Raw genomic sequence first — 21,952 nt, forward strand, 5'->3', positions numbered from 1 at the left:
ATTCTACACCAAGTATCCAATTTCATTATCGTAGCTTGTCCATCCCCTCACTGACATTTATTTACAACCCTGTTGTGCGCCTCGCTCTCAGAGGAATTTTCAAGAGCCTTACCCCGTCATCTCCATCCGGACTACCCATATCTACAGATGTCTTTTCCCAATTAATTTCAATCTTGTGCTCAGGATGTTTCAACCCATTTGACAACCTGGTGATGGAAGCTATGTGCCTATCAGCTTTCTTTGGATTTCCAAGAAGTGCAGAATTCACAGTATCATCTCTATTCAGTTTCCCAGCCATAGGTATTCATTCTTGTGATCTTTCAATTATTCCTGATAATCATTTAATTCTGTTCCTTCACTCAGCCAAGACTGACCAGCTTTGTCCAAGACAATTTACTCAATTATCCAAGATATACTCCCGTCCGCACTCATAAGAACATAAGAACATAAGAAAGTTTACAAACGAGAGGAGGCCATTCGGCCCATCTTGCTCGTTTGGTTGTTAGTAGCTTATTGATCCCAAAATCTCATCAAGCAGCTTCTTGAAGGATCCCAGGGTGTCAGCTTCAACAACATTACTGGGGAGTTGATTCCAGACCCTCACAATTCTCTGTGTAAAAAAGTGTCTCCTATTTTCTGTTCTGAATGCCCCTTTTTCTAAACTCCATTTGTGACCCCTGGTCCTTGTTTCTTTTTTCAGGCTGAAAAAGTCCCTTGGGTCGACACTGTCAATACCTTTTAGAATTTTGAATGCTTGAATTAGGTCGCCACGTAGTCTTCTTTGTTCAAGACTGAACAGATTCAATTCTTTTAGCCTGTCTGCATATGACATGCACTCTTTCTAGAGCAGCAATATCTTTTTTATAGCGAGGTGACCAGAACTGAACACAATATTCAAGATGAGGTCTTACTAGTGCATTGTACAGTTTTAACATTACTTCCCTTGATTTAAATTCAACACTTTTCACAATGTATCCGAGCATCTTGTTAGCCTTTTTTATAGCTTCCCCACATTGTCTAGATGAAGACATTTCTGAGTCAACAAAAACTCCTAGGTCTTTTTCATAGATTCCTTCTCCAATTTCAATATCTCCCATATGATATTTATAATGTACATTTTTATTTCCTGCGTGCAGTACCTTACACTTTTCTCTATTAAATGTCATTTGCCATGTGTCTGCCCAGTTCTGAATCTTGTCTAGATCATTTTGAATGACCTTTGCTGCTGCAACAGTGTTTGCCACTCCTCCTACTTTTGTGTCGTCTGCAAATTTAACAAGTTTGCTTACTATACCAGAATCTAAATCATTAATGTAGATTAGGAATAGCAGAGGACCTAATACTGATCCCTGTGGTACACCGCTGGTTACCACACTCCATTCTGAGGTTTTTCCTCTAATCAGTACTTTCTGTTTTCTACATGTTAACCACTCCCTAATCCATGTACATGTGTTTCCTTGAATCCAAACTGCGTTCAGTTTGAGAATTAATCTTTTGTGCGGGACTTTGTCAAAAGCTTTCTGGAAATCTAAATAAACCATGTCATATGCTTTGCAATTATCCATTATCGATGTTGCATCCTCAAAAAAATCAAGCAAGTTAGTTAGGCACGATCTCCCTTTCCTAAAACCATGTTGACTGTCTCCCAGTACCCTGTTACCATATAGGTAATTTTCCATTTTGGATCTTATTATAGTTTCCATAAGTTTGCATATAATAGAAGTCAGGCTTACTGGTCTGTAGTTACCTGGTTCAGTTTTGTTTCCCTTTTTGTGGATCGGTATTACGTTTGCAATTTTCCAGTCTGTCGGTACCACCCCTGTGTCAAGAGACTGCTGCATGATCTTGGTTAGCGGTTTGTAAATTACTTCTTTCATTTCTTTGAGTACTACTGGGAGGATCTCATCCAGCCCAGGGGATTTGTTTATTTTAAGAGCTCCTAGTCCCTTTAACACTTCTGCCTCAGTTATGCTAAAGTTATTTAAAACTGGATAGGAACTGGATGACATGTGGGGCATGTTGTCAGTATCTTCCTTTGTAAAAACTTGTGAAAAGTAATCATTTAACATATTTGCTATTTTTTTTTCTTCATCTACGATTTTGCCATTTGTATCTCTTAAACATTTAATCTCCTCTTTGAATGTTCTCTTGCTGTTGTAATATTGGAAAAACATTTTGGAATTGGTTTTAGCTCCCTTAGCAATGTTCATTTCTATTTCTCTCTTGGCCTTTCTAACTTCCTTTTTGACTTGCGTTTGCAGTTCTGTGTACTCTTTCTGCGTACTTTCTTTTTGGTCCTTTTTTAATGCTCTGTAAAGTGCCTTTTTTCGCTGAATATTTTTTTTAATTGATCTATTAAACCATTTTGGCAATTTAGTTTTACATTTAGATTTGTCTACTTTAGGGATATAATTGTTTTGCGCCTCTAGTACTACATTTTTGAAGAACAACCATCCTTCTTCTGTGGGTGTTTTCTCTATTTTACTCCAATCTACTTCTGTTAGTCTCTGTTTCATACCTTCATAGTTTGCTTTTCTAAAATTGTAAACCTTAGCTTTAGTCATTTCTTTTGGGGATTTAAAAAACACTTCAAATGAGACCATGTTGTGGTCTGAGTTTGCCAGTGGTTCTCTGACCTCTGTTTTAGTTATTCTATCTTCGTTATTTGAAAAGACTAAATCAAGGCATGCCTCCCCTCTAGTGGGTGCCTTCACAAATTGTGTTAGGAAGCAGTCATTTGTCATTTCCACCATTTCTATTTCATCCTTCGCGCTACCCACCGGGTTTTCCCATTTTATTTGGGGGAAGTTGAAATCCCCCATTAGTATGGCTTCTCCTTTGCTACACACATTTCTAATGTCATTGTATAACAGATTATTTTGCTCACCGTCTGAATCTGGCGGTCTATAGCATGCTCCTATTATTATGCCTTTTGAATTTTTGTCCGTTATTCTGACCCATATTGATTCGGTTTTATTTTCTTTGTCCAGGTTTAACACCTGGGCTTCAAGACTGTTTCTTATGTATAGCGCTACCCCTCCTCCTCTTCTGTCCTGCCTGTCTTTCCTATACAGTGTATACCCACAAATATTATATTCGTCCCCATCACTCTCAGACAACCAAGTTTCTGTAACACCTATCACATCATAGTTACCTGTTAGTGCAGTAGCTTCAAGTTCTAGAATTTTGTTTCTGATACTTCTAGCATTTAGATAAATACATTTAATGGTTGTCTTACCTGAGTTGTTGTTCTTGTTTTGATGCGGTCTCCCTTCTGTTTTTTTGTTGATTTCTCCCCCCTTCCTTTCTAGTTTAAATGCTTCCGAACCTGCTCGAGGATCTTTTCTCCGAGTAGACTGGTTCCCTTGTTATTTAAATGCAGTCCATCCCGTCTATACAGATAGTCCTCGTTGTAGAATGTGGTCCAATGATCAAGATAGGTGAAGCCTTCCCGTGTGCACCACGTCTTCAGCCATGCGTTTTGATTAATTATTTCCAGCTGTCCATATGGTCCTTTGCAAGGTGCGGGTAGTATACCAGAAAATACCACAGTTTTGGTTTTCTCTTTTAATTTCCTTCCTAGCTCTCTGAATTTGTTTTGCAGGGATTTTGGTCTGTCTCTTCCAATGTTGTTTGTACCAATGTGGACGACTACTACCGGGTCGTCTCCTGTTCGTTCCAGGAGCCTGTCCACGTTTTCAGTGATGTGCTTGACCGAGGCTCCCGGAAGGCAGCACACTGTTGTAGTAAGGGGGTCCAAACTGCGAATTGAACTTGCTGTGTTTCTCAATATGGAGTCCCCAACAATCATGACCTCCCTTCTTTTTGCTGTCTGGTCACCACTGTCAATAGGGTCCTGGATGTTGTTCCTTTCATTCTCTTGTTGTTGGTTCTGCTCATCAAAATTCTGAAGTGACTCAAATCTGTTGGTTGTTTTGATTTCTGGTGGTTGTGTTTGACGAAGTTTCTTTTTTTCCCTGCTTCTGCCTACCTGAACCCAGCTGTTCTGACCTTCTATCTCCCTGGTGGCTTTCAGTCTGTTAGGGGTGATGCAGACTTCCATGAATTGTGGGTGTGCCAGTTCCTCAAGATCCTGTTGCTGTCTCACTTCTTCCAGCTCCATTTCTAGCATACTTACTAGTTTATGCAAATCCTGGATCGCGCGGCACTTTACGCACACTTGGTTTAGCTCCGCTGGGTTTTCTCGGATTTCCCACATCAAGCAGGTGTCACAGATTACTGGCTTGAAGACCATGTTGAGGTTTTTTTTTTTGAAGTTTAGTTTCTTCTGCAGCTGTCAACCTGCTTTCAAACTGCTTCGAAACTGCTCTGTACTTTTCCACGCCTGTACTTCTCCCACTCGCTGTCGCTGGGAAGACTGCCTCGTTTAACTGCGTTGTTCTGCTGTGCTGTTGGCTCCTCCCCTCGCCCGTGTCTGAAAACGGCGCTGAATTTGAATCAGCTGCTCCGAGTTTCAGCTTGTTTGTTATCAGAAAAACACACGCGGCTGTTTGACTTTGAGCTGCTGCTGTGTTTCCCCAATGTCCTCTGTTTTCTGATTAAAGCAATTCAAGATGCAATTTCTCCTTTCTGCTTCGAAACTGCTCTGTACTTTTCCACGCCTGTACTTCTCCCACTCGCTGTCGCTTCCACTCGCTGTCGCTGGGAAGACTGCCTCGTTTAACTGCGTTGTTCTGCTGTGCTGTTGGCTCCTCCCCTCGCCCGTGTCTGAAAACGGCGCTGAATTTGAATCAGCTGCTCCGAGTTTCAGCTTGTTTGTTATCAGAAAAACACACGCGGCTGTTTGACTTTGAGCTGCTGCTGTGTTTCCCCAATGTCCTCTGTTTTCTGATTAAAGCAATTCAAGATGCAATTTCTCCTTTCTGCTTTGAAATTGCTCTGTACTTTTCCACGCCTGTACTTCTCCCACTCGCTGTCGCTTCCACTCGCTGTCATTTAGGATAGATGCAGCTCCATCAGCAGCAAACGCCAATGTTAGTCATCACCTTATAAAAACTATAGGTCACTGATCATCAGCAGCAGTCCACTTCTACGTTTGTTCTCTTCCTACAGACATCTCAACAGCTCACCAATCAATTGCTAGTATGCCCGGAGTGGGGACACCCTTCCCGTCAGGACTACCAGAGGTTTCCTCCTAACACCTGCGTTTTTTCCTCTCCATCGAGCGGAGAGTTGCACATAGCCTGTCTTACTAACCATGTCTCCCTTTTTGTCCTTGTTTGTCCTTCTTCCCTGTTCTTTGTTGCGCATTGGCACACAGTCTTTTGTTTGTCTTCACAGGTGTGGTTCTTGCGGGGAGCCGGTGGTCCATCCTTTTGGGGGGTGTGTTAGTGAATCTCACTTCCCTGGCCTCGAGTCAGCCACAGCTACTCATGCCTTCATTAAAAGGGGGGTCCTCGTCGCAGCGAGTCAGAGAGGACAACCGGCCACACTGTTCTTTCACAGCTCATGTGCTTTTTCTTGTCTCACCCAGGGACTCTATTGTTTCTCTCTCATTGTACCAGTAAAAGCTGTAGTGATCTACAAGCTTTAAATACTAAAAACCAAATACTATCAAACTCTGTCTCAGATACCGCTGCGGGCACACTCCAGTGCCTGGCCTTGGAGGACTTGCCTCACCTCTTTGAGGGCGGTTCCTGGAGACAGGGATTCTCTTTCCTTCCTTCTTTCCAGGTTATTAACCTTTCTGTCTTCTGGGTGCATATCCCAGTCCATGAGGCAGCGCCTCCAGGATTCTTCAGAGTCAGAGGATTTCTGTGTTTCTCAGGGGGTCCCAGGGGCCCATGGGGCCAAACTCCACAGTACGAGGTTCTTGCGGTATAAAGTCCAGACCCCGTCCTTTGTCCTGGCCCGCAGGCCACTAACAGTTCAAATCAAGCACTCCTGGCTGTCAGGCTATTATCATTCCCTCGAGGCTAAGCCTCTAAATACTAACCAGTATTCTTCACATAGCTCTAACTCCCGCTGTGAAATAAAAGTAGTTTCATGTGAACATAAAAATGTTTACATTAGCAAGTTTGCACTTACAAAGCAATACAAAAAATAATCACCACAATTATAAAAGAGGTTATAGTGACTTATTATGAATATGTTTTAACACTCTTAGTTTTATTTTCCTTGCGTTTGATATGTTGTAATAATGGAAATGCCCTGAAACTGCCTTTCCAGATACGGTAACCCACATAGTGTGAAACTTTGTGCACTTCACTCTTGCTTCTCTGTCAGACAGCCAAGTATAGCAACATGCCCAACTCTAATCCTGTTTTCTCATTCAATGTTAAAGTTATGGACTCAGTGCCCTGTACTCCTTTCTATATTCTCTCTTTTTATTTTATACTATCATATCAGGAAGGTAAAAAATGACTTTCATTTACTTGCATAACAGAAAATGGTCAGAACCTTAGCTGTAAAAGGTATCAAACTATTGCTTGCTTGCATATCCCTGATTGTCTCTGGTTTTAACTTTGGTTAAAATATTTGGTTTGGTTACCTTTTTTACTGTGATTAAAGGAGCTGTGTGCCTAAGGGATAATATCATTGTGCTGTTTTCATTTTGTACTATGATGAAGCTCCAGTAAGTGCCCTGTTCATATGAAATAAAGGACTATTTTATAACCTTAGTTTACAATTGCATTGTAATTGTGACCAGGCATTTTTTTCAAGTCCCAATGCTGTGTCAGCCTCCCAAAGTTTTTTTTTTTTTTTTTTTTTTAATGTTGTGATTTTAACTATCTTTTCATTTTGATAATACAGTAATTCAAAACAGCCACCAATGAACATGTGATGGGGTACACCCCGCCCATGGGTTTATTTGTATTTTGTGTTGTATTATTATGTTTTAAAGGTATTGTTTGGTGTTTAAAAACTATTGTTTTACAGCATGGATGGGTTTAAAATTCTAGCTTAATTAAGTGTTTACCAATTTGGAGATGGCCATGTGTATGTAAAGAGCTAATCTGCCACTCATGGAGGTTGTTGGTTGTTCAGAGAGGATGAACATAATATAAAAATAACAATTGCTACTCCTGCTGGCTTTATACACCAGCACACTACTTCTTAGAAGACTGTGTCCGTTTATATTGGCCACCATGCTGTTCTGTTTTGTGTGTAGCGTTTTGTTTAAATATTTTATTTCTAATTAATAAAGAAAGAACACATTTGCGACTCACCCAAGTAGTACCTTGCCTGTGTGTGGTTACTCCCTGGTCTGTGACATCAACACTAAACCATACTGTCACAGAACATCATATAGTTATTTGAAAAAGTTAACAATTGCACATTTTACATTTGTTACAATAGCAGTTACAATATGCAAAGGAATGATGAATCTGTGTACTGTGGGTTTTTTACTGGGCAAGTCAGACTACTGACAATCTCCATACTTTTTCATGATTTTACTACAAAATCCAATAAACTACAGACAGTAAAGTGAGGATAACTGCAATGTATTCCTGAGGGTTTGCTTGGCTCGTGCGTTTATAGGATGGCAGTGTAAAGGGTAGATTTTGATGTATATCGGTGCACATTGGTTCAGGACTATTATCTGGTAGAATGCGAGGGTGGCATCCTAACAGGAACGGTATAGTGAGCTGTCTCTTTCCTTTTGTTTATCTTTTTGTAAACCTCAAAAGTATGTAGGGGTAGCACCGAAAAGTCGCCCAGTTAAATGACAGTCGACCTCAGAAACTGGTAGTCGACTAATGGAAAGTGGTTTCAGATGGAAGTTAGTTCAGTTGTGATTGCAATCCATTAAGCCTTAGCGGTCCTATGTCGGACCAGGTCTGACATTACAATTTTCCCTTTCTAGTCATCAAAAAGACGTAAAGCACAAGTCTCTAGTTGTTTTTTCTCCGGAAAAAGCAGTGAAAAGGCTGAGTGAGACCAGTAGGAGCTAAATGAAGCCGAAAGAAAGGGGACGTATCTCAGCAATACACATAGCCCCTGCACCACAGAGATAACACGGACACAAACAAAGGAGATAGCTGCTTCAGCATCAAAGACTATCACAGACATTTGCAGAGCTTTTTGAGATGTTATAGTAATAAAATAATGACTTGGATCGCATTATTGAGGAGTTTGGTGATAATACGAGTGATCGGGAGAGGATTTATCAGTATGCACGTCTGTAAAGAGGTATGTGAAAAATACACCGAACATGCAGTACTGAGTGTCCTTTTGCTATGCAGGGCCTTTTAAACCTGTTTTACTCTGGGGGGGGGAAAAAAAAATTTAAACAGCACATGTAAAATGAACAGCGCGTGTGAAAATAAATTGGATCTGACACGCTTGGTAAGCGCTGAATAAATGGACCGCTAAGGGTTAATATATAGATTACATTTTAGAACATTAAAAAAATCCCCGTCAGTATGATAAAATGACCCTTACCAGCAGCCCTGGTCCTCACAGAAGACATTTCTGCATCCCTGACAACTAGATCATGAGGCACTTTAGTTTGCTGTTTTTTATAAGTAAAACAAAAACACTACTTTCTTGTTATGCTTCCCTTAGATAAATGTATGCAGCCTTTTTCTGTTGCAAGTGGTACCTTTATAGAATGAATGCAATCTAAAAGGCCAAAAATGTCTGGTTACAGGTGTATGGCTATACAGATGAATGTTGTAAACCATTACACATGGGTTCGTAGTTTAATCTAAAATGTAATATAATTGTGGGGCATGCATACTTCACATATAAGGAACATTACATTAAATACAAAATCACCATTGCATTTATCTGTTTTTTCACAAGCAAAATGAAGCTATTGCAGTGAAACTTCAGCCTTTAAAGTAAGCTACGCTCCCCTTCCACGTCCACACCAGACATAAGAATGACTGCATTGATAATTCCAATATTGTTTTATTTAACAAAAAGGAAACTTATGCATTTGGTTTATTTGTAATTATACAGATATTGTTCAGGCTTGTCCTCTGTGGGTGTTATCAAAGGCAGCCTTGTGCCTGCAGTGTTCATGCAGTATCAGGTCCACCAGTCAGAAGAAGTCCATGCCAGGTTTTACGATTTCCAGACTCACCGCTCGTGTAGTGCTAAAGCTTTTGGTTTTGGTTCAAAGGAAACAGCACTCTTGCTTGGCTACACGATGCCTCATAATGCCCTGACTAAAAGATTGAAGAGACAGAAACATTTTTTGTTTTGTCAGGCAGTTGTGAGCAATGTGTCATTAATACCGGAGGCTTAAGAAACAGGAAATCAAATCATCATTTACCGTCACTGATCCCTATGGTTAACTGTTTCAAGAAGCTGGGCTACAGCACTTCTCTTTTGTTATTGCTATGCATTATTAAATGCTACAGCTTTGAGAAGTTAGATGGCTATTCTTTGTTAACATGGACCTATTCACAACTCAAAAACTGATTTTTAACCTTGCTATGGATACACCTTGGGATTGTTTTGGCCATTTATGCCAGAGTTTGAATTACTGACAGTAGTGGGGCTTTTACAAGGAATATAGTTTTGTTATAGGTTTTTTACGCAGACTGATACATAGACCCAGAACTATATGTGTTTGATCAACCAATAGTAATCTAACTGGGATTGGAATATTGTGATACCTGGATAAGGAGGCTGCTCTGAACTGGGAAAGCAGATATTTTTCTTCACTGAAGGGTTTTTACAACATTATGAAGAATCACTCATGTGTGAACATTGGGCATCCGAACATGGCTGTCTATGGCATGGAGGATCCTTTGGATGTCTGTGTTAGCCCCGTGAAGCGCTTGAGAACTGAATTTACCTGTCTCTTTGCAGAGGAGGCCTACCAGAAACTGGCCGCTGAGACCTTGGAGGAGCTGGACTGGTGTTTGGACCAGCTGGACACACTACAAACCAGGCATTCCGTCAGTGAGATGGCCTCCAATAAGGTAAGGCAGGAGCACAGATTACTTCATAGCCGCACGGCAGCTGTTTTCTATACATCTCTAACAATTTCTGCAGAGAAAATATGGTGTTTTGCATTTTTGACTGAAATATATTATTCATTCACTATCATCTGTGTTATGTTATTGAAGACAGGTTATAGTCAAAGCCCTCCTTCTAAGTGCTGATAGTGTTTTTACAAGCATCCAATACAAAACACAAATGACCATTCTTCCACTCAGTAGCAGACGTGTGTAAAACAGTACGTGTAACCTGTTGGATGTCACTGAGGTTTTTAATACTCATTACAAACCTACATTACAGTATGCTTTTAAGATTGTATTATTAACAATAATTCGTCAATGTAAACCCGTTAAAACTGTATAAGCAAATGCAACAAATAAATATACTGAAGCAGTGGCTATTTCATCGCGTTTATGAGTGCATTCTGGGTGATTTTATAAATGTTTTTGCTAGTATGTGAAGCACATTGTTAGCCTGTTCAAAATAGTTACCTGGTTGTAAAGCTCAGTGTTGCGTTAATGCTGCTTATGATGCTATATCACACAAACAGCAGCTAAGACAACTGTTTATTCTGATATCATTTGTGTCTGTAGCTTAATCAAATAATGCATTTCTAAATATGGAGCTATGAGTGCAGGCCAAAGTTATATTGCTGGATGTTAGAATCAGGTATTATACTGTGCACCTCAAGTGATTTGTCTGGATGATGCCCTCCTGTCAAATTGTTGTGTCAATGACACATATCAATTACCTGAAACGCTGATTACTATATTCAGTACTGTTCAGTGCTGTGCTTCTCCTTTACTGGCAACTGTCTGGTTTCATGTTTGTTTTAGCAGCACTACTCCTGGCTTGATTAATCTCTTATGGTAATGGTTGGATGCTTGACACCTACATGTTTCTTGAAAAACAAAAAAAAGAGTTTGTAAAGGTTATCAGTCTCCCGCGTGCGCCTCATGACATTTGCCTAAATGAAGGCTGACTTGTCGCAGCCAATCTGAAGGTCACATGTCTGATGCCACACTTTACATCAAACCTTTTATTAGGTATTTCAGTCACATCCAAAGTGGCTAAATGGCGTTTGAAAGTAATTAAAACCCCACTTTGATCTTCACTGCTACCGATACCTTTAACGCTACTTTTACCCACTGGGAAACATTTGCCAAAGTTAACCTGTATGTTTATACTGAAAACATATCTTTACTTTCTTGAACCTGGGTTTTCAGTTTTCTTTAGTTAGCATGTCTTAAAGCTACTCATTTATGCAATGAGTTTCAGGGATTAGCCGTTTTCTATTGGACACGAATCATCTAAACAAAATCCCTACAGTACCTGACAAACCTGTGGCCCGTTTACGAAAGGCAACTTTAACCTAACCAACATCGTCAAACCGTCCGAAGTGCAATGTTTGCAAACTGCAATGTTTCCCGTAACTGCTGTCGCTCTTGAACACCTACTTGAATTCACTAGCGATCTGGCGTAATCTTGCCATGTTCGTGGAGGTTGTAATGCACTGTTGGAATATAAAGACAGGGCTGCTATTCAGAGGTTAGTTGCTTTGAATCGTCGGCAACACTGCAGACACTCTTGTAGTCGGCTCATTGCAATAACCATTCACATAAACAAAATCTTGCCACCTCTTTGCCTCAAGGAAGACCAGAATAATATGTCCTTGTTTATTTATACTTCATAAATTAATATTTCTACCTCATTTTGGGTCCATATATTATTTTATTTTTTTTTTTACTTCTTTTGCCTGCATTTTCATTTGAATTTTTCATTCTATTTACAAGAAAACTATAATTTATATATAGGTTACTCCATAAATTAGTTTCAAATGTGATTCCCAGCAAAGCCCTGAAGAAGCACTTTAAAGTCTAGATGCAGCTGAACAACAGGAACAAGCTGCACTTCCACGTGAGGTTTTGGGAAACGCATGTCCAGAGAGACTGGAATCACCCTCATGTTCATTGTGACAGTGACTTTGGTCAGACAGTGAAATCAAACAGAGTGCTGCAGTGATGTATACAAAGGCTTGGACTATAGGCTGGAAGGCCTCTTTTCACTAAGCTTTGTAGAAGTTTGACATTTTTTTTAAACGCTGATAAACTGTTGCTCGAAAAGGACGTATCAAACTGTATTTTATTCTTTAAAAACAATCTTGAAAAAACATTAGTTTAAGCTTTGTGAATACAGCCCATTGTTTTGAAAGAGCATCGATATCAATTAATAAAAAATAAAAGCATTCCTTTGCTTAAACTCTTTACACAAAAACGATGCACACACTTGACTATCGATAGTTGTCAAATGATAGAATGCATCAACAAATCGATGCATTGCTTCAGTCGTAGTAATTTGCAGCCAACCTTGGTACATCTCCCTTTAAATTCCTGATTAATTAACACTTGAAACACAGTCCTGTCTTCATCAGCAATTACTTTTTAAACACTGAAACATAGAAGGGTAATAAGTGGTTGAGCTCATATTATCATAAAACACAGACATAAAAATAAAATAAAAACTTAGGATTTGTGGGCCTGTATTTTGAAGCAAATGCAGTCAGCACCAAATTAAACAATTGCTTTCGTGAATGGAGGAGCTCTGTCAAGTTGTATTCTGTTAACATTATTGTATTTTTGCTTCTTGAAAAGTAAACACCATTACATACATTACAACAATTCTTTTAGCAATTCATGTTCTCTTCAAACTGAATAAACCCACACCTGGAGCACTTCCTTAATGTCATTCTCATAACTGAGAAGATTCTTTTATGGTTTCGATATCATTGGTAACCTTGGGCATCATTTCTTCACCGTATTTTTAAGGGAAGTTAGTAGCAGACAGTAAAGGCTGTCTACATTAGTACCAGCGTAACAAGACAGCCTTGTTCTCTCCTTCATGGTTTTAATTGCCTTTTATAATGGCAGATTAGCATACCGTCAGGAGATCTGCACTGTAATTTAGGTTGTTTTTATTCTAATTAACTTTGAACTTGACTTTGTGAACTGCAGGCTTGTTCTAATTCTTCTAAACCCCACTTTCTGAAAATCCATATGAACTACCCCATGGAATAGATGTTATTGATGTGATATTTGATTGGAATCTGTTATTTCAATTAGTTAAGTTAATATTGCTTACATATGAATAGCATAACAGCATCAGTTACTATTATTGTTATTTTTTACTTTGGATTGGATTGGATTGATAAAGCCCATGAATCCTGCCCCTAAGTGGTAGATTCACTCCCAGAAAAGACGGTATTTGGAATCAACTTGACAATCGTATTCCTATAATAATGGCAAAGTACAAATAATATTAGGTAAGACGATGACATGATAAAGCCTTGGTTAATACACCATTTAAAGTTAAAAACTAAAAAAAAAAATCAATTCACATGCAAATTATAAACTGTTTCGATGGCATTTCTATGCCCATCACAAATTGTGACCAATATTTTGAGCTATTATCTATTTTTTTATATGTTTCCTTAAGTTACATATCTCAGTGGAACTATATGCAATGTACATTGTGTTAATAATCAGGCTTTACTAGTCATACCCCTGAAAGTGCCCTGCTTCTGATGTCTGGCCGTTACCTTTGTGTTTGGATCCAGTACTGTACGTACAGCGCTGCCCATTGAGCATGCTCCGTTTCCCAAGCATTGCTGTGCTCTGCTGCACGTTCGTCAGCTCACAGCTCAGCCTGCTGTATCACCCTAACGCAGGAATAACAAGCAGCGCCTTGGGCTGTCTAAGGCACGCACTGTACGTCTAAAAGAGAACATCGTGCAGTGCAAATATTAGACATGTCCATAGCAACGGGAATAAAGCTGGAAATGTGGAGTAATTACCTGTAAATACTGTCACTAAGAGCTTGTCTGCAGGGGAAGAGAGAGTCTTTTTAGGGTTTAAATTCTATTTTTTTGTTTTCATTTGACTGTTTAGCAATAGAATGCAGCCGATAAAGCATAACTTTACCTAATACATGTCATTTCTTAATCATATTACTGTATGGATGTTTTGTATATTTCTCTGCTGCTGTTAGGGTTTGCAGCTGTTAATTTCTGTGTAATAAATAAGATGGATTATGGTCTGCATTTTCTTTCTGGAGACCACAGGACCCTGCTTTCACATTCATTCATAATAGCAAGTACTGTAGCTTCCTGCTGGGAAATCATATAAAAAAGGGAAGTGATAACTGCTTGCATAGTTTTTAGCCCCCTGTCAGTTGATAAAATTGCAATGACACTGAGAGCATAACAGTTACTGTGTTTTAGTTTTTTAGGTTTTAGGTTACTGATAGCTTGATGGGCAAGTTGTTAAATAAATATATACAGCTCTGGAAAAAATAAGAGACCACTGCAAAATTATCAGTTTCTCTGGTTTTACTATTTATAGGTATGTGTTTGGGTAAAATGAACATTTTTGTTTTATTCTATAAACTACTGACAACATTTCTCCCAAATTCCAAATAAAAATATTGTCATTTAGAGCATTTATTTGCAGAAAATGACAACTGGTCAAAATAACAAAAAAGATGCAGTGTTGTCAGACCTCGCATAATGCAAAGAAAATAAGTTCATATTCATTTTTAAACAACACAATACTAATGTTTTAACTTAGGAAGAGTTCAGAAATCAATATTTGGTGGAATAACCCTGATTTTCAAGCACAGCTTTTATGCATATTGGCATGCTCTCCACCAGTCTTTCACACTGATGTTGGGTGACTTTATGCCACTCCTGGCGCAAAAATTCAAGCAGCTCGGCTTTGTTTGATGGCTAGTGACCATCCATCTTCCTCTTGATCACATTTCAGAGGTTTTCAATGGGGTTCAGGTCTGGAGATTGGGCTGGCCATGACATGGTCTTGATCTGGTGGTCCTCCATCCACACCTTGATTGACCTGGCTATGTGGCATGGAGCATTGTCCTGCTGGAAAAAACAATCCTCAGACTTGGGGAACATTGTCAGAGCAGAAGGAAGCAAGTTTTCTTCCAGGACAACCTTGTACTTGGCTTGATTCATGCGTCCTTCACAAAGATAAATCTGCCCAATTCCAGCCTTGCTGAATCACCCCCAGATGAGTCCAGTTTTCAGCTTTGCCCAACACCTGGTCGTCTAGTGGTTAGACGGAGACCTGGAGAGGCCTACAAGCCACAGTGTCTCGAACCCACTGTGAAATGTGGTGGAGGATTGGTGATGATCTGGGGGTGCTTCAGCAAGGCTGGAATCGGGCAGCTTTGGCATGAATCAAGCCAAGTACAAGGTTGTCCTGGAAGAAAACTTGCTTCCTTCTGCTCTAACAATGCTCCACAACTCTGTTCAATTTACCCAAACACATACTTATATATAGTAGAACCAGAGAAACTGATAATTTTGCAGTGGTCTCTTAATTTTTCCAGAGCTGTATATATTTTTCTGCACAAAGATGTACACAGTTACTTTGGAACAGTGCAATTACAAAAAGTGATGTATAGCTTGCAAAAAAAAAAAAAAAAAAAAAAAAAAAAAACATATTCCAATTGTGCATGCAAATGTACAATTACGTGGTTGCAGTGTATTTACAAATTTAAAAAAAATATATTTAGTGACGCACCCAGGCAAAATAATCCTCCCCCATCTCATTGTTGTTTTACTTCAAAGCACCTCATTGACGCAATAGGCTGCATGTAACCCTTCAATAGATGCAGGATAGGGTACAAAACTGGAGGACCACAACTCCTCTTTCATTTAGAGAAGATACAGAGAGATTCATATTGTGCAGTACATACACAAAATAATAGACTTGAATAGTTGAAATAGAAAGCTGAAAAGAAAGCATATGGTAGAATATGAAATATAACTTTAAAAACTCAGTAGCCTGATCATCTTTGATGCAGTAACGCTTTAAAAGTGCATTATGTAATGTTCACATGAATATCTTAATTCATACAACTTTATGGCAACTGATCAAGAAACCAAGCAGTTAGTAAATATGCAGTATTAAACTTTATAAGCATCACATCACATCTGTTTTGTTTGAATTTTGTTGTTGTTTTATTTTTTATCAGAAAACTGAAATGTTGCTTGGTTTTATTTTTAAAATGTTAGAAATAGCTTTTTTATGGGTCTTTCACTTGCAACCCAAAAGATATGTGAGCCTTTAAAAGAACCATTTAAACCTGTCCTAAAATGTTCTAATTCAATAAAATTAACATGAGAACATTCTGTGACACAATCTGCTAGAAAGAGGGTTTAAAAATATATATTTAAACTGTATCCATTGTAGGTCTGGCTTCAAATGAAAATATTGGCAATATAAAATGTAACTAATAGTCAAATAAGAAAGCTCTGTGAAAAGCTTCATATACATTTTTCATTTTTTTTCTGAAATCACAATTACAGACACTATTCTTTTGTGTATTCACATACTTTACAGAAAGAAAACACATGTTCAATGTTTAGTTTTGAAATATGAATATTATTATATTAAATATTTAAAACAAAATATATGTTAGTTACTGTAACTACATGTATACAAATATTTAGAAAATGTATTTTCTTTCTATATAGTGGGTTGCAGTAATTGAAAAGGAAAAGCATGACATTGGTTTTAAAACCCTTTGCAGCCCTGCAGTGGTCCGAGGGTTCTTCATAAGTAGTGTTCTACGTTTTCGGTTTTTGTTTTCAGTTTATTTTATATATATTGAAATAGGGATAAAATCGGTAAAAAATCGGGGGGGGGGAAAATCTCTGTATACACACTTTACATGTGAAATATGATGCATAGGAATTCTGGCTTCTAATTAATAATGTCCCTGTCATGTATGATGAGCAGAATCTGGGCAAGTCGAAGCCATGTTTTCCCAAGTTAGCTGGTACTTTGCGAATGTTTGGGCAATCGCTATGCTGACGGAAATAGTACAGAAGGTATGAACATGACATCAGCACAAAAAAAGCCAGGTTTATTCGCCTTGAAATCATAAAAAGAAAATAAATTTGACAGAAATGGGTGGTGCAAGCCATTGGGAGATGTGTCCAAAATCACACTGGACATTTACTTCAATGCATAAGTTTACCAATTAAAGCATCACCATTTTCTGTGAAATATGTATGATTAAGATTATCGGTGTTAGGCAGTGTTTTAGCTGATGGACAGACCGTACTGTCGCACAAAGTCATCAATAGATACCTCTGTCCAGCAAAGCAGAGCGCTCTGACAAACCCATTAACACAGTCATTGTGCACTCTCTTTTTATTAAAGCGTGCGTAAAAGCCGCATAAATGGATTGCTTGTCTCTCAGTTCACTTTCTTGTGTCAGTTTAATATGTTGCTTATTTTTTTAGTTTGTTCTTTTATTGTCAGTGTGAACATGCACCTCAATGCAGCAGTATTTGCAGCGCTATGCATCCTCTACCTCATCTGACCGACTTCGTCCATTTTTGCTTTTTGTATACTTCAAAACATTCATTTTCTTTAGAATATTCATAAACTGATTTATGTTTTCTCCCATTCCGCATCCATTAAAAATAATTTCAATTTAGTTTTTGATCAAGCTAGTACCAGCAATTGCCACAATAATCAGGCTTTTATTGGCCAACATAATCAGGCGATTCAGGTGTGTGAAGTGACACAGAACCACGTTTGAACGTTATTTGATCCCCTGATGTCTAAACATCTGCTGTATCGTAGGATACAGTGTAGGTCTGCTTATTACAATGTGAAACAGTCCAAATAAAACAGCATTTTAATCTAAAAATTGAGTATTTCCTAGAAAATAGTACAGAGAAAATATTGAATAAACAAAATCGGGTATAAATCAGTAAAACCAACATACAGTTAAAAAAAAAAAAAAAAATCCTGTAATTTTTCCATAAAATTCGGAATAAACCGCAAGTACTATTTCTAAGTTACTGTTTGGGAGACATTAGATGATGGTTTTTAATCCCAGCTCAGTCATCAGTTTACTGAGCGATCCTGGGTAAATAATGTAACCTCACTGTACACGACATCGGGAAAGCCTTAGTTAGATTAAATAACCACCAGCCATGCCTCCTTGTTTTAGTCTTACTCAAACTAAATAAACTGCAAATTGCACTGTGCAGTGCCTGGGCCTTTTTTCTTCCTAGGTTTGGTCACAGTAGCTACTGTCCTATTGGCCTGCTGGCCATCATAATGAAATGCAAGCTGATAGGAGCTGCAGAAACCACATGTCAATGTGATATAAACACTTACAGTTGTCTCTGTGGGTTTTATTCAATGGCTAATCACTGATTGTGGATTAAATATAAGTATAAAAAACATAAATAGACTGGTGGTACAGATTGTGACCAGTACAACAAAAAAAAAACACAAATCTAATTGGCTCTACTGATTTATATTAGTGAGAGAATAATAATAATAATAATAATAAAAATAATAATAATAATAATAATAATAATAATAATAGAACCTAATTTATCCACACCCTATTCATCCGTGACTTCAATTATCCATGGCTCCCAAGTTTTATCTCTGAAACGTTATTGCCAGTGTAGACTTAATGTCCTGCAGTGCATGCACACACACACACACACACACACACACACACACATAAAGATGCATGCGTCAGTCTAACCTGTGGAGTCGACAGCAAGACAAGAAGCACTACAGATGCAAGGCTTCATGTCTTGGTGTGAACCGCATAACAGTTCTGTAAAATTCTCCTGAGGCAGTTACTAAGTGAAGCCCAGCAAACATATTTTGCCTCACTGAAACAAAAGACTATGATGAACAATGTCAAGGTTCAAAAGAACCACTTGCAACAGAGAATTGTTTTAAAAAGCTGTTCTGAAAAAAAAAAAACACCTCTGTTGGCAATGTAAGACAAGTTTAAATTATACAGCAAGCTTGTTTATTTCATTTTAAAGGTTAAAAAAATAATAGAATTGTACTTTTTGTTTGAAATCCCAGAAAACTAGTAACACTTAGATAGCATTATTTAATATAATTAGTGGAATAAATTAGCTATAATACCTTGTGATATTTCTAGCTGCTAGCCACATGACTTAGTTTACAGGAAAATTTTGAGCTCTAATGGCCTGACTAGTTTATTCCTGTCATAAAATGTCTTATGATCTTGTAGCTTTGTAGTTTTTTTGGTAACAGAAAATGCTAGAGAAACGGGGTTCAAGGTTACTTGTCAGGGTAAACTAATTTAAACCATTCTTCTGTCTTTGTAATATATTGTATTGCATACATCTCTGGTAAATGCTTATTTGGTTTACATTACTAGTTTGTATATTTTATTCAAGCATTCTAGTCACATGCAATGACACCTCATTTATCCACAGATTTCACACATCCGTGGACTTATGTCCCCCCTGTATTATTATTATTATTATTATTATATTTATATATACATTATATACATTATAAAGACCAGCACCATCTTTTTCTTTCAAAACTGATGTACGATAAATATTTAGTACATCCTATTAATTTAGCGGTCTTTTCTTTTTCCTATGAACCCTAGAGGGCAGTGTATAGTCCCTATATACTGTATATTTATCCAGTGCCGTCTATAATAATGTAACTTGTATGAGAAGCTGTTTTGCATTATTTTGTGCTGTGACTATATTTAGAATACAAATACTTTGAGAATAGAATAGATAGATTTGATTTTTATGGTGTAAATTTACAACCATGGATTGACTGTTTCTTAACATTTCTGTTGCTTTTGTGCTGTCTGATGACATTCTCACGTATAAGTCAGCGTTCTAATAAATAATGTATTGTGCTCAAACAGCAGTGCATTTACAGTAGTACCACAAACTACCATCCAACCCAAAAACAACAATAGTGTTACAAGATGTTACTTCAGCTGAAGCAATGGGCGACTGAATATTGAAGCTAATATAGTTAGATAGGATTTGAATGGGAAAGTGAGCTGGATTTCTTTACTCTTATGTCACTTCATTCTCATAAACTGCTGCATGTACAAATTTGAATACTTATACAATGATTCTATAATATCAGTCAATAATTCAACCAAATTTTTAACCAGACAAGAACAGGTTCTCATGAACAATGAATTCTTCTTCTGCAGTTTGGTTTGCCAGTAACAGTTGTTCCTCATAGATATTTAAAAGAAATAGGCACATCTAAATATGGTATAAAATATAATCAAGTTACAGACAGTAATAGAGTAGACTCTACAGTGCCTTTCAGGAAGATTTACCCATCAAATAGCATTTACTGTAGAGCTGAAATAAAGGCGAGAACACATTGTTAGCCCCAACTGATTTGCCACCTGCCTTCTACCAATCAGTAACCAGCATCTCTCTGTACCTCCTGTTCTGCACATTTGTTATTAAAATAGAAAATGAGTGGCTGGTTATTGGGGGGTGGCAATTGCCCAAGTGCTGTACATGGCTGATTGTACAATTAAATTATCCTTATTTGGAAGCTGTTGACAGAACTAGTACTTCCAGGAGTGTTCTGCATATATTATTCGTCAAGCCCTGGTGGACACAAGAAGATGCTGTTGCCCAGCTCTTTGGCTGTCTCATCAGATCCTGCTCTCTGTTGGCTTCAGCTTCACCTGACACATATCTCCAATCTGGATCTATACAAATGGCATTTTCAGTCCGGGGAAAAAAGGGAATCATGGAATATATTGCCAAGTTACTCCAGATACACCTACAGTACTGTACACATAAAATAATCTGATACCAGCAATTATTGGATTAACAGTTCTGTTTAGACATCTTGCTGCTGCGTGAGCTACTACTGCTGCTGCTGCTTTGCATTTCTTGGATTTTTTGCTTGGTCGCAGTCCCTAACATTTTTCAAAATGCCAGAGGCAAACTACTTGCTTTCGGTTTCTTGGGGCTATATAAAGGTAAGATTGGAGGAGTTATTTGGTGAGGTGGAATTGTTACTGTATCATTTTGTTAAAGGAAAGGTAGATCTATGGGTGACCAGCACTACCAGCACTAGCATCAAATATTACAGTAAATGTGTATCTTTATTAAAACCATTCAATACATAAAATAATACAAATTATTATACATGTTGTAATAACTGAATAACACAATGTGCACATGTTTAGGCTTGGATTGCATTGTGTCTGCTGATATATTCTGTGAAGTCTTTGTCCTGAAAAGGGGAACATACCAGAAAGCCTGAGCATCTGAACACATTTATCTTAGTCAGATTAGAAAAGCAGTGTGCTTCAACGGAACCCTCTTGCTTATCATATCAATGAATACTTCTTAAGAGTGTTTATGACGAAGCATAAACACCAATTTGGCAGTGTGCTAAGAGCAGTGGCACTGGGAATGTACGGTCATTGGTAAATTATCATCGTTTTGGAAAGGTTGATCGATTTGTAAAGAAATATGTGTATGTGTTTTTATCTTACAAAGCCAAGTTTAGTTTCAACTGTTCTTTTAAGATGAAGGCTCGGCTTGCTGCTGCCACCAGGGAGTTTGTTTCCCACAGAGGTGCAGCTGGCTCTTAGCATGTGGATGTATATTAATGTGTTTGAATTCTATCTAGAGGCAGGAATGCATCTACTTAAATAGGTTTCATTTGACCCAGGTGGAACAAAATAATTGATACTCTTTTCTTATGCATACTCAACATTCATGTGCATTGACAGATGAGGTTATGCTTTCAAGTCATGTGGACGATTCAGAATGGAGTTTGTATGAGAAATACAAAGCAAATTGCATTTCTGTTTAAAAGAATTGAAGAGATGGATATGTAATTTGTCATTGTCTGAAAGCCACCACAATGCAGAGTTTTGCATTGCAAACAAGCTACTACTGTACATTACACCAATATAAAAATTCTCCTTTGTGTACCGCAGAAAATAATTCACAGAAAATGTATGTGTGTTACATTATTCAGCAATGCTGCCTTTTGTGGAGGAAAGGATTTCTCATAATCCACAATCCTTGCCAGGATACAGTAGCTGGGGGCCATCTTAGCCCATCAGAAGCATTAGTCAGTATTTTCAAGAGAGTCACGTCTCAAAAGCTGTTCATAAATGTTTTGTGAATATGGAC

The 21,952-nt window shown here is 38.0% G+C and overlaps 1 protein-coding gene across 6 annotated transcripts in view; it reads left to right on the plus strand.

Annotated features, from left to right (window-relative positions):
- The window catches only part of LOC121300832 (cAMP-specific 3',5'-cyclic phosphodiesterase 4D-like), a 401,364-nt gene that overhangs the window by 368,431 nt on the left and 10,981 nt on the right, over window positions 1-21,952 (plus strand). For all 6 annotated transcript variants that reach the window (XM_041229733.1, XM_041229744.1, XM_041229755.1 and 3 more), the window contains one exon: window positions 9,787-9,899. In XM_041229733.1, the coding sequence (XP_041085667.1) occupies window positions 9,787-9,899 (113 nt within the window). The remainder of the gene's footprint in view (window positions 1-9,786; window positions 9,900-21,952) is intronic.

This window comes from Polyodon spathula, chromosome 2, assembly GCF_017654505.1.
Source record: "Polyodon spathula isolate WHYD16114869_AA chromosome 2, ASM1765450v1, whole genome shotgun sequence".
In the NCBI taxonomy this organism is placed as follows: Eukaryota; Metazoa; Chordata; class Actinopteri; order Acipenseriformes; family Polyodontidae; genus Polyodon; species Polyodon spathula.